This window comes from Plecotus auritus (genome assembly GCF_963455305.1).
Source record: "Plecotus auritus genome assembly, chromosome: 5".
NCBI lineage: Eukaryota > Metazoa > Chordata > Mammalia > Chiroptera > Vespertilionidae > Plecotus > Plecotus auritus.
The window spans coordinates 147,029,035-147,044,879 of NC_137776.1; the positions used below are offsets into that span (position 1 = coordinate 147,029,035).

At 39.4% G+C, this 15,845-nt stretch overlaps 1 protein-coding gene across 1 annotated transcript in view; it reads right to left on the reverse strand.

Moving 5' to 3' along the window:
• LOC308249170 (guanine nucleotide-binding protein G(q) subunit alpha) overlaps nucleotides 1-15,845 on the reverse strand; it is a 267,265-nt gene that overhangs the window by 154,951 nt on the left and 96,469 nt on the right. The window contains exon 2 of the mRNA XM_080670030.1: nucleotides 9,770-9,954. Coding sequence (XP_080526156.1) covers nucleotides 9,770-9,954 — 185 coding nt within the window. The remainder of the gene's footprint in view (nucleotides 1-9,769; nucleotides 9,955-15,845) is intronic.

The following is a 15,845-nucleotide window of genomic DNA, read 5'->3' on the forward strand; positions in this document are numbered from 1 at the left end:
CAAGGTCAACTGAAGAATAACAGAATCCAAAGTATTTTCACATCCAACTTTAGTGAGGGTTTGATTGCAATGTACTATTTAGCTAAATAGCTACACACTCCTAACCCCTTTGTCATGGCAGAGCCTACTAAAAGACAGTAAAAATGGCTTATAAAGGTTAAGAGAGGGACAACTAGGCTAGTCTTGAAGAATGCACAAAAGCGATCACCTAACTGAACTCCCACCACAGAACCACTGACTGTTCACCACCACCTAGACATGACAATGTCTACTACTGTCACTACAGCCTCCTTTTAGCTCAAAACCATTAGAGTTTTTACCACAGAGGATGTGTGTACATCGAAAGAAGCATATAACCTACCAACCAATCTACTACTGTTGTTCAACTCAGCAGAGACACCAAGTTTCTTGACATATGCCAGCAATGCCACTTCTCTAAGTCACTTCTCGTTTTAAACAATACGAGACTGTAATAAAATGCATAATCACCTTACAAAGTAGTGGTGGCAATGACTGAAAGGCATCATCTTAGCAAATTCACTTTAAGAAACATAAAATCAGGAAAATGTGTTCAAAGTATAAGTTTACAACGTATCAGCCAAAATTAGTAATCATAGCTTTTAGTGAAATACCTTTTTATTCCTTGAAAGATAGGTGTCCTTATGTAACAGGACATAAAAATGTCATTATTTTTTAAGGACATTTGATTGCTGATATTTGTGTTTACATACACACACACATATTCATAAAGATCGTGATTTATTAATAACATCCTATTTAAAAGTCCAATTATGTAGCAAGTATAATTGATTTAGGGCAAAACAATATAGTGGAGAATAAGAGTACAGTATCTTAGAAACAATAAGATTTTAGGCTTTGATACACATCACTTAGATAAGCAAAACTGTTGCTTTGCCAAATATAAAGCAAGCCCTACAAAAGCAGAAAGTAAGCACAGAACTGAAATTACTTGCTCAATGGGGTGAGAATGAAAAGGAAAAGTGCTAGCATTTCTCATACCCTCACTAGGTCACTTCATTAGGCATTCACTTTGCTTGGCTCCAACAAATACATTCTGCCTCTCTAATTGAAAGTAGATGTACCCGTTTAAAATTAAGGGGAAAATCATGCATTACTTGGTTTAGAAGAAAAAAGAAAGTATTTATGTGATGCTTTGCCAGGAGTTAACTAAGAACAGCCTAATGACCAGATTCACAACTTCCTACTAAAATGTGTTAAACTATGCCACATGTATTTTATATGCTGGCTGTCAGTCCTGGACATCCAAGGTCTGAGCAGCTGAAAGGGATTTAGAAGGAAATTGCTTAAGCAGCGTTCTCTCGTGTGTTTAGACAAATCAGTAATGTTCCTTCGAGCACTTTTTAAAAAACAGCCAAATTGGTTTATGCTGACTAGCACATAAAAGATACTTTCGCTCATTTATTTAACAGAGTAGAACTATGTGCCAAATACTGTGCTAATTTAAATAATTAAAGCCCTATCTCTGCCCCCAAGTGTTAATTTTCTTCCTTTCATCCAACTGTAACCAATGTGAATTAGCTGAAGACACAGACACATGGAATGAATTACTTTCAGATGAGAAGGGCTGCAAAGAGGACTCGAGAAGTAAGCTAGGGAAACATTATCTGAAGACAGTCATTATATGTGTACAATATGGAGAGGATGCTGGTCTTCCATCACCTTCATCCCCATATATATAAACAGTGTCCAACAGTCATTTCTAATGCACAAGACAACAACCACACACAAGTGTGTGTGCATATGTATATGGAAACATACGTCTATAGTTCTGCCTGTGCTTAATAACCCTACTTACTTAACCTAAATGAGTTGCTACCCTCATTAAGACATAAATGAATAAAAATTTACATAATAGGAATAAAATACTGTTAACAAAAGGGCAAAAGCAGCTTGCATTGCCTTTTTACCTGACTACAGCCCTCACATTGAGCCTCACTAGATGATCTATTTCCACAGCAGCTGAAGACCACAAGACAAATTTTACAAACCCAGGTAAGCCTGTTCAGTCCTTCTAGTATCCTATGGATAGTGACGAGGTAAAATCAGAAGTGATTCTGGTGCCAAATCAGCCAGATTTGGGTGGTGCAGAGCAATGTTAACCTAAAAAGGAGGTAGGGGAAGAGAACTTGGTAGAAGCCCATTGTACTCATAGTTCAGCTCCCACTCTTGTTAGAGGAAATACTGAAGTGAGAAGGAACATGACCCCACTGAATAATGACAAAACCACACAGCAGCTCCATCACCCTTCGTAAATAAAGTAAATGATAATAAAAATGTCATGTAGAAAACTAGAAGTCCTTGTACGGAGGTAGGCAGCCAACACAGGCTGAATAAATAAATAAACAAAGGCCCTAAGGAAGGGAAGATGTTTGCATTATGGAGAACAATTATACTATTTGGCAAAATACATGGACTTAATACTGATGATGTGTGTGCTCTCCAGCATATAAAAATTACCCCCCACCAAAAGAAAAAGAACGCCGCCTTAGCCTATTGCTGAAGTCTTTCTTGGCTTCAGAGTCTCCTCTGATTAAACTGAACTCAAGATGCTCATTCTGCATCAAATAATAGCATGCCTCAGGATTATAGATTAATTTTAGCCAAGAAAAAGGGATAAAAAATCTCATATTCATGGTCTATTTTTACATGGCTGTCATGGATATAAAATGAATAAAGAACTGCAATGGAACGTGGATAGATGGAGGAGGAGAAGAAAATGTGGCTATGAAGCATTTAAAAGATATTAAAAGAGAAAGAAAAGTATTCAACGGGACTTTGACAGTTGATATAGGTACTAGCGAATCAGTGGTGATTCAGCTCCCAATAAAAGTCCTCAGAGAAAGTGGTAAACCAGCCTCGGAAAAAAGGTGGTGGACAGACCAAATCAGTCATAAAAAGTTTCTAGATTCCTTTAGACTATTTATTAAGAAAAAAACTCTCAAAATTTACAGAATCGGGAGTAGAAGGTTTCCCTGTGAAAAAGTGCAGGCTGTCTTTGGTGGCCAGTAACCAACAATGCAATTAAAATAACTATCACTAACAATGCCCACAAAACTTGCATCTGATTTTTTTAATTGACTATACTGAGGTGGCATTGTTTAATAAAATCATATAGGTTTCAGGGGTAAAATTCTATTATACATCATCTGTATGTTATACTGTGTGTATACCACCCAAGTCAAGTCTTCTTCCATCACCATGTATCCTCCCATTGCCCTCTCCTGCCTCCCCACACCCCCCTTTTCCTCTGGTATTCACCATCTTGTATCTGATTTTGAACTTTAAACACTGCTTTAAAAAAAAAAAAAGGCTACAGAAATGTAAATATTATAATTACTATGGGATTTAGATACAAAGAAAGAAAAATCTCCATTGGGCTAGAGGCCATTATCAAAATCAATCTTTTTACTGCCTTTTTTTTTTTTAGTTTGTATGGACAAAGTTCAAAAAAGGTAGGAGCTTTAAATTATAACAAAATGCCTTTAACTGTTAGAGTTGTGGAATCAAAGAATCAGCATGCAAAAAATAGTGTGGGGAAAGATTCAGAGGTTGTCTAGTCCATCTTTTATCTTATTTCAACAAAATTTCCTTAAAGAATTTCACATGTTAAAAATACATTCTATTTTTTAACACAACCAGAAAAGGAGATTTCTCTACCTCCCTTGGTATCCCATTTCAATGACTGTCACTCAGAGGAAAGTTTTCCTTAGAAACCCCCTAAATCTGGTCATGCTATTTCAATTATTTTCTGTTTGTTTTATTTTTAATATAAACAAATGGAAAGTTAGCAGTATTCATTTTCTCCATGATGACAATTAATTTTATAATAACTTCCAAACTCATTTTTTATCATTTGTAAAACATGTCCATATACATTATACATTTAACACTTGAAACCCTATCATTATCATCATCTGTCCCATTTTACAGATGAGGAAGTTCAGGCTTGGAGAGTTAAGAAATTTAGGCTCAGGGAGGAGATGTGCCAATCCCAAGGTAACTCAGTTATGCAAGTGCTTGGGCTCTAACTCAGCTCCTTATTTCACATGTAACTGTTACTAAATCACGAACCATCAACCTCCTCCAGCTCCCCAAGCTGAACAAGCCCAGAATAAGCAAGCAGTTTTACTTTGGGACTTAGCAAATGCTGAGCAAAACTGAACAGTTTACTTCTACAGAGAATCCACATGCCAATTTATTTTCTAAATTGACAGTGTGATTTTGCAGTGGATAATTGTGGTTTGTGCCAGCATTATCCCCCTTTTTCTACTAACTCAGTGGTCGGCAAATGGCGGCTCACGAGCCACATGCGGCTCTTTGGCCCTTGAGTGCGGCTCTTCCACAAAATACCACGTGCGGGCGCGCACGTACAGTGCGATTGAAACTTCGTGGCCCATGCGCAGAAGTCGGTTTTCGGCTCTCAAAAGAAATTTCAATCATTATACTGTTGATATTTGGCTCTGTTGACTAATGAGTTTGCCGACCACTGTACTAACTGAACTACGTTTTCCTCAGAGGCTGTCAATCAAATTGCCCAGGCTTTCCCAGCCCAATCAGGCAAGTTTTCCTGGGAATTTCTATCTTGAGTGGAGTGAAAGAAGATTAAAAAGGGTCAGAGTTCATCTGTCTCACAGATGAGTTCCTCAAACCTGCCCTGGTTTCCAAGAGCTAGTCCTTTGGCTTCTCCTCAGTTCTCAGAGCGACCTCCTGGTCCCACAAGTTCTTCTGTTTCAGTTAGCCAGTGCTGGCTTCTGTTGCTTTCGAGCAGAGAACCTTAACTGATACAACTCTTCAGAGGAATAAAACATACACTGATCAACTTCTGCTTTTAGTATGTGCTTATTATGTAAGTGAGAAATATTAAAATCAAATCAGGCTCTTAGCATTCTGTAAACTAAGAAAATCCCCTCATGGTGAAAAGGGCAGTAGAAAATTCCCTCATGCTGAAAAAGGTAGTACAGAAATCACTTGTTCATCTGATCAAAGGCAGGAATAAGTTGGCAAGTTCTCCAAGATCTCAGCTACATTTTTCTTTTGAAAAATGGCTTCTGAGATCTTGGATTTCTCAGGAAGTACAGAAAATTCAGAAAGCTGTAACTGTGTTTAACAAGATTCTTCCCCTGTGACAAGTCCTTTCTTAGAAGAGTTCACACAGGACAGCAGGTACTGAAGCAACCTGTCCTCCTGGCCTTTGGACCAGGAGAAAAAGGACACACGGTGTGGGGCCTGCACACTGCTGGCTTGGGAGTCAAAGGCAGCAGCAGCCTAGGTACCACATGAGCTGTGGTCATGAGTCCAAAAGTGAAAACCAGAACAGAAAAGAAGGTGACGTTGCCCACCCAACATGAGCAGGACTCCTTGAAGAAGCACTGCATCAGATGCTTTTCTCTTTCTGGGACTGGCAAAGGGAGCTGCAGCCTGTTGATACTTTGAAACTGGCATAAGAATACCTTGATTTCACAGTTCACAGAAAGCATGAGGCAACGATAAAGGGCCACCAGGATCTGTATCTGGAGTAATCCACTCCATGAACAAAAACTCATACCACATTTGCGGCATGTTGTGGAGGAGAGACAAATTAGAAAACCGGAGGCTTGCTTACCATAGTTAATCTGCAATCTGATTGGGAAAACAAGGCACACGCATGTGCAAAGGAGCAGGCAATGCAGGAAGCATGCCAACTGCCAAGTACAGACAGTAAGTACATAAAAAAATCCAGGGTCTGAACCTAATGAGCTGCTCCTTCCCCATGTAGACCTTCCGGACAGTTCTTAGCCAGGTAAGCACAGAAATTGTTCATCTCTTCATTTTTATTAAGAGCTGATTTCAGCAGCAAAGCAAAGAATAAGCAAAAGAATACATCTATATAAGAAAATAAAAATATAATAGTGATGAAAATTCTCCCTTTTGGAAAGTAAGGAATGATGCAGTAATCTCACAGTCCAATGCCTTCCGCCTAGCGGAGCCTTGAAGTGTAACTTTTGATTTGACTAAGCAACAAATACTTAACCCCTTTCAACATCAGCTATCAACAGTTGTGTTTGGGGAAATGGCAAAGTACCCCTGTGGAAGAAACAAACCCTAGCTCACAGTGAAGTCCCTCACGTGGGCTGAGTCCAAGCAGCTCACCTATAAACATTATTTGTTTGGCAAAAAAAGTCTAAGGACAGGATAGGAGGGTGGAATTACTTAGTGCTATGGGGTGGGGGATGGGGGGCGGGGGGGAGTAACCACTGCACAGTCCTCCCACTTCCCCTACCCCCACCTAACCAGAGGGACTCTTGATTCAATCTAGTAACACACAGGAGCAAAAGAAATTCCAATATTCTGGTGTGCATTCCAAACCAGAACCATTTCCACAGCAAAAGAACTCGAGTAGTTTTCCAGTTTAAGAATAGGACATATCATTTGTCAGTTATGCTTTGCCTTATAAAATAAGTGAACTCAGAAGCAAGTGTAAAGTTAGGCTGGACAATCCTGGAAAGTATTTTTATTTATGCTATTAACACAGATTATGGCCAATGTGGCAGGTGGTACAACGAAGCTTTTTAAAAAATGAAATGGTTATTTATTTTATAGCTTTAATGTCACAAAATAATATGAATCACAATGCACTGCTCCCCAGTAATTGCTAATAAAATGCACATTAAATCCTTTAAACTATTTATAAAATATAAAGCATATTGTAACCAAAAACTTCTGTAGAAAATTCTAACCAAAACAAAATGTTATTCATAAATGAGTGTTATGAACACAAGAAAATAAAACTCAAATTTCTTAGTCTGGATTCAAAACCTTTCACAAGCTTATCCTATACCATACTTTGATTCTTATTTTCCAGTTCTCCCCTAGAAGAATTCTGCTCAAGGAGTGCACATTCCTTTTCTGAACATTCACTTCAGCCATTCCTCTTCTCCTGTGGGCCCTTCCCTCAGCAATTCCCTTGCCTCTTCCTGCATTGTGAATTTCTGCCTATTTCTGACAGCACACTGCATTTCTTCTCTTATGCAGATCAACAATTTTGACAGCTATTTGTTTATCTGAATGATCATCTCAACCATATTGGAAGCAGAAGAGGAGGTTCCAGTTGTTTAAGCTTACAAATGATTTAGCTATTCATAAAACAAGGAATGTTTTGAGCCTCTACTGTGTACAAGACACAATGCCAGGGACAATGAAGAATACCAAGATGAAACTGACATACATGTACTTTCAAGGAGCTTAGTTGAGTCTAGTCAGGAAATCAGATCAATACCAAATTGTCATAAATAATACAAGCTAGACAATTATAAATACTCCACTAGAGGTTCTGCTACAGGAGGGTGGGATTAGTTAGTGCTATGGGAGGGGGAAGTAGAGAACTCTAGGAGGAAGCTGCAGTTGGGTGGAACAGTAAGGAGGGAACATAATTCCTTAAGAAGTATTAACAAAGTCAAGGAGTGGGCAGAGCTCAGGAAGTTAATGGATGAAGCAAGGGGAGTGTGATGAGTTAGAATATAGATGTTGTAGTGAAGATGGAACAAATGTGAAAATAATTTATATTATGACTTAAAGAGGATTAAACATATTGAAGAATGTTTAATTCAGAAGTCAGCACACACTAATGTCACTCTTTTAGAAAGTGTGTTAAGTAACCAAGAGACATGGTAAGATTTCACAGGATAATTATGATATTTGAGAAAAATCATATTAACATAATTTTTAGGATGTTGATTTCTAACTGAATGGTATTCAACTCAGTAAAGGCTACTTAACAAGAATTGATACAAAGAGCTCAAATAACACACATTGTTAAGTATTCTTCAATGTGTTACATGAAGAAGGCATAAATTCCACTCCATTTTCTACTTCTCTGTGACTGTACAATAAATGATCTTCATATGAAACTCTAACATCAAGGCAAGGTCCTAAAGGATTCTCTGGAGCATCCAAGAAAGAAGAATTTTTTTGGTATAATTTATGGAGACTATGATAAGGTGTAAATTGTGAATGTATCTGTGTGTGATGTATCTGTTGCCACACATCAATCACACCACACATGTGATAACTCAGCCAACATTCATCAGGTCATCACACTATCCACCAACTATAGTTTGGAAAAGCCACTGGCATTAAGAAAATTTCCTTCAACAGAACTGTCTCACAATTGCAACAAAACCAGCATGTTGCCTGCTTCAGAAATGCATTACATGAGATTTCATTAGTGGTGGTAGGAGGGGGTGGGGAACCCTGATCCTTCTAAATTGAGATTTAGATATGCAGGCAGTCTCATCTGGTTCAGGTGCCCCAGTCCCAGGCTCACAAACCTGACCAGATCTTTTCACTTTTGAGAATAGAAGCAGGAAGGATCATTTGTGGAGGGTCTCTCTGCTATTTGTGGAGAGACTTTCTTGTGGCCATTTAAAAAAAAAAAAAAAAAAGTGTGAGGATATCATTAGACAAGAAACAGTCCGTAATTTCAAGGAACCACCCAAGAAACAGAAATGTCTGATTTTAAGATGATCTATATAGTTAGAAACTTCTAGATGGTAACAAGTGAAAGTATACAAAACTGCTTTATTTCACCTATAATTCATTTTTGTGAGTTAAATCTAGTTATGAGTCTCCCTGGGCATACCAACTCCTTGCTATTACCTATTGGTCCTGGTATATGGAAATATCCTCAAGAGTAGATTATCAAGAATACTGAGAGAATGGAAGTTCTGACTGAAGACACTAAAATAACTGTTGGTGCAAATGTAGTGTTTTGTCAAGAGGTGAGATTTTACCAGCTTAGATAAAGCCCTAAGGAATAAGACTGTGTATGACAATTGGAAGCACTGATTCACAGAATGGAAGAAAACAGACTGTAAAGCATTTCTACAAATTCCAAATAGACTTCCTTTTCCTGGGGCTGGGGCCTCTGCACAGATGTCCTCCCTGATGTAACCGCAGGCAGCTGAGAGCTTTCCAAGGAGCAACGGCAGTGTCTCTCACACCTGGAGCCACCAGCAGAGGCACCCACCTTGTTTGGAATCACGTATCTATAATATCTGGAGGGTGAGCAATGACAGCATTTGTTTTCACCCAAATATAAACTTGTTTTTCTATTTCAATTAAGAGCTAATGCTGGATATTGGAAAAGTCTGTTTGTTTTCTAAAAAGCTGCAAATTTCTATTTCTTTTTCCTAACCCTTTGTCAAATGATTTTAGAAGTTTCCATGACTTTAACTCTATTGCAGAGGAACATGTTTGAAAGGTTACTGGAAGTGATAGATGGACCTATTTTGAAATAAAATGAAGCCTGTGGTATTACTGAAAGGAAGTCACAAAGTCCAAAATTAAACCAGACAGAATGGTCTTCAGCTACTTTCATTCTTTTTTCAAGGAAGCACAAAGAGTGGGAGGTTGAAGCAAGACGCCTCTTCTCTGAATTCTCTCACTTTGGTCAGTTTGTCTTGAACTTCCAAATTGTCTTCTCAATGGAATGTGTGCCCTTACATTTTAAACCTCCACATATTTATCGTCGAATATCCAAATATGCCTTTCATTGATATCGCTAAGAACACAACTCTAATTTTTTATAGATGTGACTTTAAAGATTTAAGGAAAAAAAAAGTTAAAAACAACTATTGTACTATTAAAAGTCCCAATTAGATGAGACAAAAAAAATGTACATTTCAAAAACCCATTAGGCATCCCAGATGCGGATGTCTTGGCCAGTGGTTCCCATGGGCAGCACGCCTACCTTATTGTGCTCGTACTTGTAGGGGATCTTGAGCGTGTCCATGGCTCTGATCATAGCCTGCATGGCCGTGAAGATGTTCTGATACACCAGCTTGGTGAAGCCCCTTTTGTCTTCATCAGAGTATCCCGACCCGTGGATGATTCTCATCTGCTTGATGAACGTACTCTTGCCACTCTCTCCAGTCCCTGAAAGATAGACAACAGAAGCTCATCAGACCATGACACCTCCCCACAGTCTCCCAGACACTAAACCAGAAATGCCAGCTGGGACTTGACATTCCCCAACCGCTTGCTCAGAGGAACATCACAGGAGAGCAGAGCTGCATCACGGGGTGGACATGCCACCCATGGTGAACACTTAGCCAAATCCGAGAATGCGAGTTCATTTCAGAGGCAGAGGAGCTTAAAAAACAACAACTGTCACCCCATTGGAGGCCACTCAGCATGAATTTTCATAGTGATTTATAACCATGTATCTTCTAAGAAACACAATGAAAACAGCATCTTTTGAGCAGAATAAACACTTGATAAAGCTCTTCCCTAGGGAATAACTGAACGGCTTCCAGGAGGCTGTTTGCTTGGGCCAGGATTTGGGCTTGGAAATGACAATGCTCTTATACAAAAGCTGCTCAGAGGGTGACAAGAGAAAAATGCCTAACCTTTTTTAGACACTTTCTCTTATTTGAAAACGGGGTATACAGAGAGCACAATAAACAGATAGGAATGAAGATTTTTCTGGGCAGCAAATACACTGATTCGGGGGGGGTGGGAGCGGGGAGGAGTGCTAAGTATAATCCCAACCATGAATATTGGGGGGAGGGGAGTATCTAACAAGTAGCATCTCTAATGGAAATAAAGCTGTGAAATTGTTTCTCATTATCAATCAACAAGTTATAGAAAGGTATGGTACCTTTACTTTCCCAAGCAATACAAAGGATGTAGGGGAGAAAAACTAGATTGCTTCTTTGTGTATTATCCCCATCCCAGAGGCTTGCTCTCAGGGCCCAACTAAAGACATAACCATGAAATCAGAATCTCTGCCATTTTTTTCCCTACGACAATAACAAGAAATATTCATGTGTGAGGTTAATGGTATGAGAAGAAAAGGAAAGAGAATCAAGCAACAAGGCCTCCCTCCTGGCTATCCAAGAAGCTTTTGTATACTCATCCTCCAAAAACAAAATAATAAAAACAAGAGAGTAGATGAAGCACAAACTGCATTGGCTAGTGTTTCACTTAACGTCATGCAAGAGCAGTCTACACATGGCCACTCTCTGGACCTAGTCACTAAGCCCCTGGGAAGCACACTAATGCAGTCTCCTGCATGCAGTCTCCTAAGAATGTGGGATCGGTCAATGACTGAGAAGGAATTAAGAGGTTACGAAAAAAGAATCCAAAAATCAACTCCAAAGTAAGATAATTTCCTGTTGCCCCAGACACACCCATAGTCCCTCTCTTCATTTCCTCTTCTTGCTTGGTGCCCCAGGAGGCGGACCGGCAAGGACTTCATAACATCTCTCTTGTCCTCAGTCTTCCACTTGGATTTAGTCCATGGGAGACATCAGGAGGAGACCAGGGAACAGGAGAATGAGGATGGGGCGTTTATTCCCCCAGCTCCCTCCCTGCAAGAGCACCGCAGGTACTAGTATGCTGTGTCCCCTCCAAGAGGCCCAAGCCCCAGATGGGTGGCCCTCTCCACGTTCTTGTACCTACACCCTCCCCTTGCCCAGCTATTGTGGGGTCTTGGTTACTGCACCAACCCTCACTGGTTATCTACACCTGGCTCACACCTTTGTAAAGAGTCCCTGTATAAAACTCTCTTTAGTCACCCAGCTGGGGCAGCCATATGTCTTCTGCTGGGACCTGAGTGGTACAATACCAAAATAAGAAGGAAGAGTGGGAAGGCAAGGAAACAGAGGGTACTCTCTTCTTCCTCTGCCCTTTCTCAATAAATCTTATTTATAAAGCACTTGCTTCTAGTTATTCTCTTAACATTCTTCTGTTTATTTGTTTGTTTGTTTGTGTTGGGGGGTATTTTGTTCATTTCTTTTTATTGATTTCAGAGAGAAGAAGGGAGAAGGAGAGATACAAACATCAATGATGAGAGAGAATCATCAATCAGCTGCCTCCTGCACCCCCTCTACTGGGGATAGAGCCTGCAACCCTAGCATGTGCCCCACTAGGAATTTAACCGTGACTTCCTGGTTCGTGGGATGATGCTCAACCACTGAGCCACACCAGCTGGCACTTAACACTCTTCTAAAGGGCAATCACAATGGAGAAATGATAGAGCCCAAACAAGAATCCAGGCTCCTGACTCTCCACCAAAGTACTAGTCCCCCAGAACATGCATGTGTACCCCTCCTTCTTTTCACTCCTCAATGTTCAATTTCCAATGTAGACAGGGGAAACAGTGGTCTCCACCTCCTGAATATCCCCTCTCTTGTAAAGGAAAACTAAAAGCAATTTGTGTTCAATCCTTTACGTTTTTGCCAAGCACTCTGAAATACACGGTCATTTTATCCTCTCAAAAATCTGTAAGGTAGATGTGTTTATTATCCTTATCCCATGCAAAGGAAAAGGCCTTGAAGAGGTGAGGCATCATGGCTGAGATGACATGGTAGTAGCAGCCAGCATGAGAGCTCAAGCCCAGCCTTCAGTTGCCTAGTTTGGGTTTGTTACTACAGTTGACCCTTGAACAACATGGGTTTGAACTGGGAGCAGTTCAAACCCCCATTGTTCAAAAGTCAGCTGCATGGTTGGGAGTCTGCTTCTGCGGAGGGGAAGTTGTAGTACTTGCGTGGAAGGTCAGCGCCCCTAAACACCCAAGATGTTCAAGGGCCAAATGTTCACAGCTGCCACAAATTCAGGATAATTAACTTCTACTGCCTCTTTGACTATACCTCACTATTATCCATTTAAACTAATTTTGAGTTTCTGAATACTACTTTATTACTGGGGACCCATTTTGAATCCTGGTGCCATATTCCAATTGACTGGCCATCCCTCCCAGGTAAATTTCACTCATGAACTTAATGTTCAAATTTAGATTTAATTATATAAATGCAGCAAATTCAAAGTGAAGCCAAAGCTTCACTTAGGAGAAAATCTGTGTTACCCAAATGTTGTAGGCAGAATGATAAAAGTAGTCAACTAAAATAGTTGGATTTAATCCAAAAGACAGTATATGTACTAAACTATCAACCAAGCAAAAAACTCAGCTTCTTTGTTCTGCAAAGAGTTTTGTCATGGAAACAAATGACTTGTTCTTAACAAATGTATAACCCAAAGAGTGTGTACTTCTCCTATTTTTATACACTTACACAACATTCTCAGGGGTTTGAAATGGGCATTTTAACAATCTACTCAGGATTAGTATTAAGAAAATATTTGGTACAATAAAAAGCTCCAGCTATTCCCAAATTATATAAAATTATGTTATTTTCTAAAGCCACATGAAAGTATAATGAGAGACTTCATAATTACTTAACTCTGAATGAAAGAAAGCCAACTTTTCCACCAGTAGACTGCTTCATGAATGCAGTGGTGGCTAATCTCCTTTCACAGCACAGGGCACAAATTACTCTTGACCTATCTAAAGAAATAGAAATGTACTATTTCCAAAGACACTTATAAAATAAAATCTAGCAAGGAGCCTGACATAAAATGTTTGTGTATGTGTGTGTGTGTGGGGGGGGGGGGGGGGTCTCATTTTTGCTAATTTGAATAAATCTCCCATAAATTAGTAACTTTAACAAGCATATCAACACAGACAAGGGTGTGAGTCCCACAGAACTCTTGCTTCTCTCCTTCATTAGTCCCTATATATGTGGCTGAAGATTTTCCCCAGAAAAGTCACTTGTAGCTTTGGGCAAGTACTCTGCCTTTTCTTATCCCAGCTCCTCAAAACACCCAGAAATGAGACTATTTAAGACTCACGCTATTTAAAAAGCCACTTCATCCAGCATGAAAATTAGCTTTGAGGGATACTTTCTTCCCTTCCCAATCCACTGAATCAAGATAAAGCACAGAGAGCAATCCGCAGTTCACTTCACATGCCCTTCCATCAGAACAAACATCAAATGTGAATTTAATGTCCTATTGTGGAGTGCATCCCTTTGTAAGCGGTTAGAATACAGCCTACTAGTCATACACACTCTCACACACAATCTGATGCTTCCATTTTAGGCTCTTCAACACAAGAGGGTTTCCACATACAGCCTGGGCCACAAATCCATACTTACTCCATGTGTCCTGCTCATACTAAGCATCTCTAAAGTTTACCCCGACTATTCTGTCAATTTGCACAATGTGACCTGTAAATAATTCTGTCCAATTAATCTGTAAAGGCAGGTCAGTTTTTCTTATTCCATACCCTATCTGAATGACAGTTTTAAATTCAGTAATACATTAACTTCTTAATGACAATGAATTATTATTTATTGTTGAAAGCTATTGTGGACTCATTGGTTCCTTCTCTCCCACTTCAGTTGGTTTCTTGGACCACAAAAGATCTGTGAAACACAATCCATGTAGAATTTGCTCAATGCCCCAAACATGTCAGTTACTAGTGTCACTGCTCTGAAGAATGCTGATGTCCCCACTTTCCACACAAAGGTCCTGGAAAATAGTTACTGAACACTGCACTGTCAGGACCGTCAAGGGTCCTCATGGTCCATTTCTTTATCCTGAAAGAAAGGCAGAAAGTATACCTCACCACTGCCCCTTCTAGGCTTCCAAGAAAAAGAAGAAATTCCAAAATGCAGTTATAAACACTATGGTATTTAAAGTTGCACAATGAATATATTTGTTTTATCCTGCCAGTGCCTCTGATGACTGTATTTGGAGATATTGTCAAACCATCAGAAGTCTACATCTGTAGCCTTTAATTAATGAAGGCGCGGGCCAAATGACCCTGCCCTGCCCTCTGGATTGGCCAGCACCCAGAGAAAGAACAGCGAAGAACAAACCCAAGTCTCATAGAGCTCAATTATAACTCAAGTACTGTACTTTTAAGGTCCACTAGTTTAGGCCAATAATTTAAAATATGGAATCTCAGCATCACCAAAGCTGAACTTGGGCTACTTCCACATAAACTTGGATATAGTAGAACCAGATTTTTCAATGAGAACTTTTCAACCCACAAGCACATCATCAACCCACACCTGAAAAAAATTAACAGTACTGAGATAAAAATGATTTAATAACACTGAGCCAAAATACAATCCATGTGTTGTCCATGTTCCAGGCTACATACTCTAAAATACATGTATTCTGCCTTCTGCGTATTTTCTTCCACTTAAATTGGAGCCTTGGACTTCAAACTGAGTGGCTCTAATACCAAAGTCACCACAACTTCCTCTCCTTTAAAGTCTGTCCTTGGAGGGTAAGGGTTGGGGATATTTACCCCTTTATCCCCAGCATGCTTCGGGCAGAAAGTAGTAGTTTTTTTAAAATAGCATAGAAATTAACTGACTTTAATCTCACCAACTGTGAGCAGAAACAGAATAGATGGGTAGGTTAGTTATAGTAACCAGAACTATTAATAACAATTTACCCAGTTAAGTTGTTTTTAAGGGAATGAGAGGCAAGATGCGTGAAAATGCACTTTGTTAAAAATATCTGGAAAATCATCTAGTGCTGGATGTCTCCAAGTGATAAAATCCTCCTGGGAAAGTACCTGATAATGCTTCCAAGGTTACTCACAGGTAGAAGAGCATTTTCTTGGAAAATCCATTGTATCATGGAATATCCATGGCAAATATCTGTGTGTTAAAAACTAGCATCAGTTGGTTCTACAATCTTCTGAATTTACTAAGAGCCATTGAAATGGATACTTTATGATGGTGAATTTTATGGTATAATAATTATCTCAATTTTTTAAAAATTAAAAACTAACATCAGTATAGTTTGGAGAAGAATAGGAAGTTTACATAGATTTTCATGCTAAAACTCTTCCAGGGGATGACTTTGAGCCAACCTGTCCAACCTCCCCCATCCTTTTCTTCTCCAGTGAATGTTCACTCTCTTCTGCCTCTGGGTGTGTTTCAGAGAAGAAGGTAAGTCCTAAACTCACT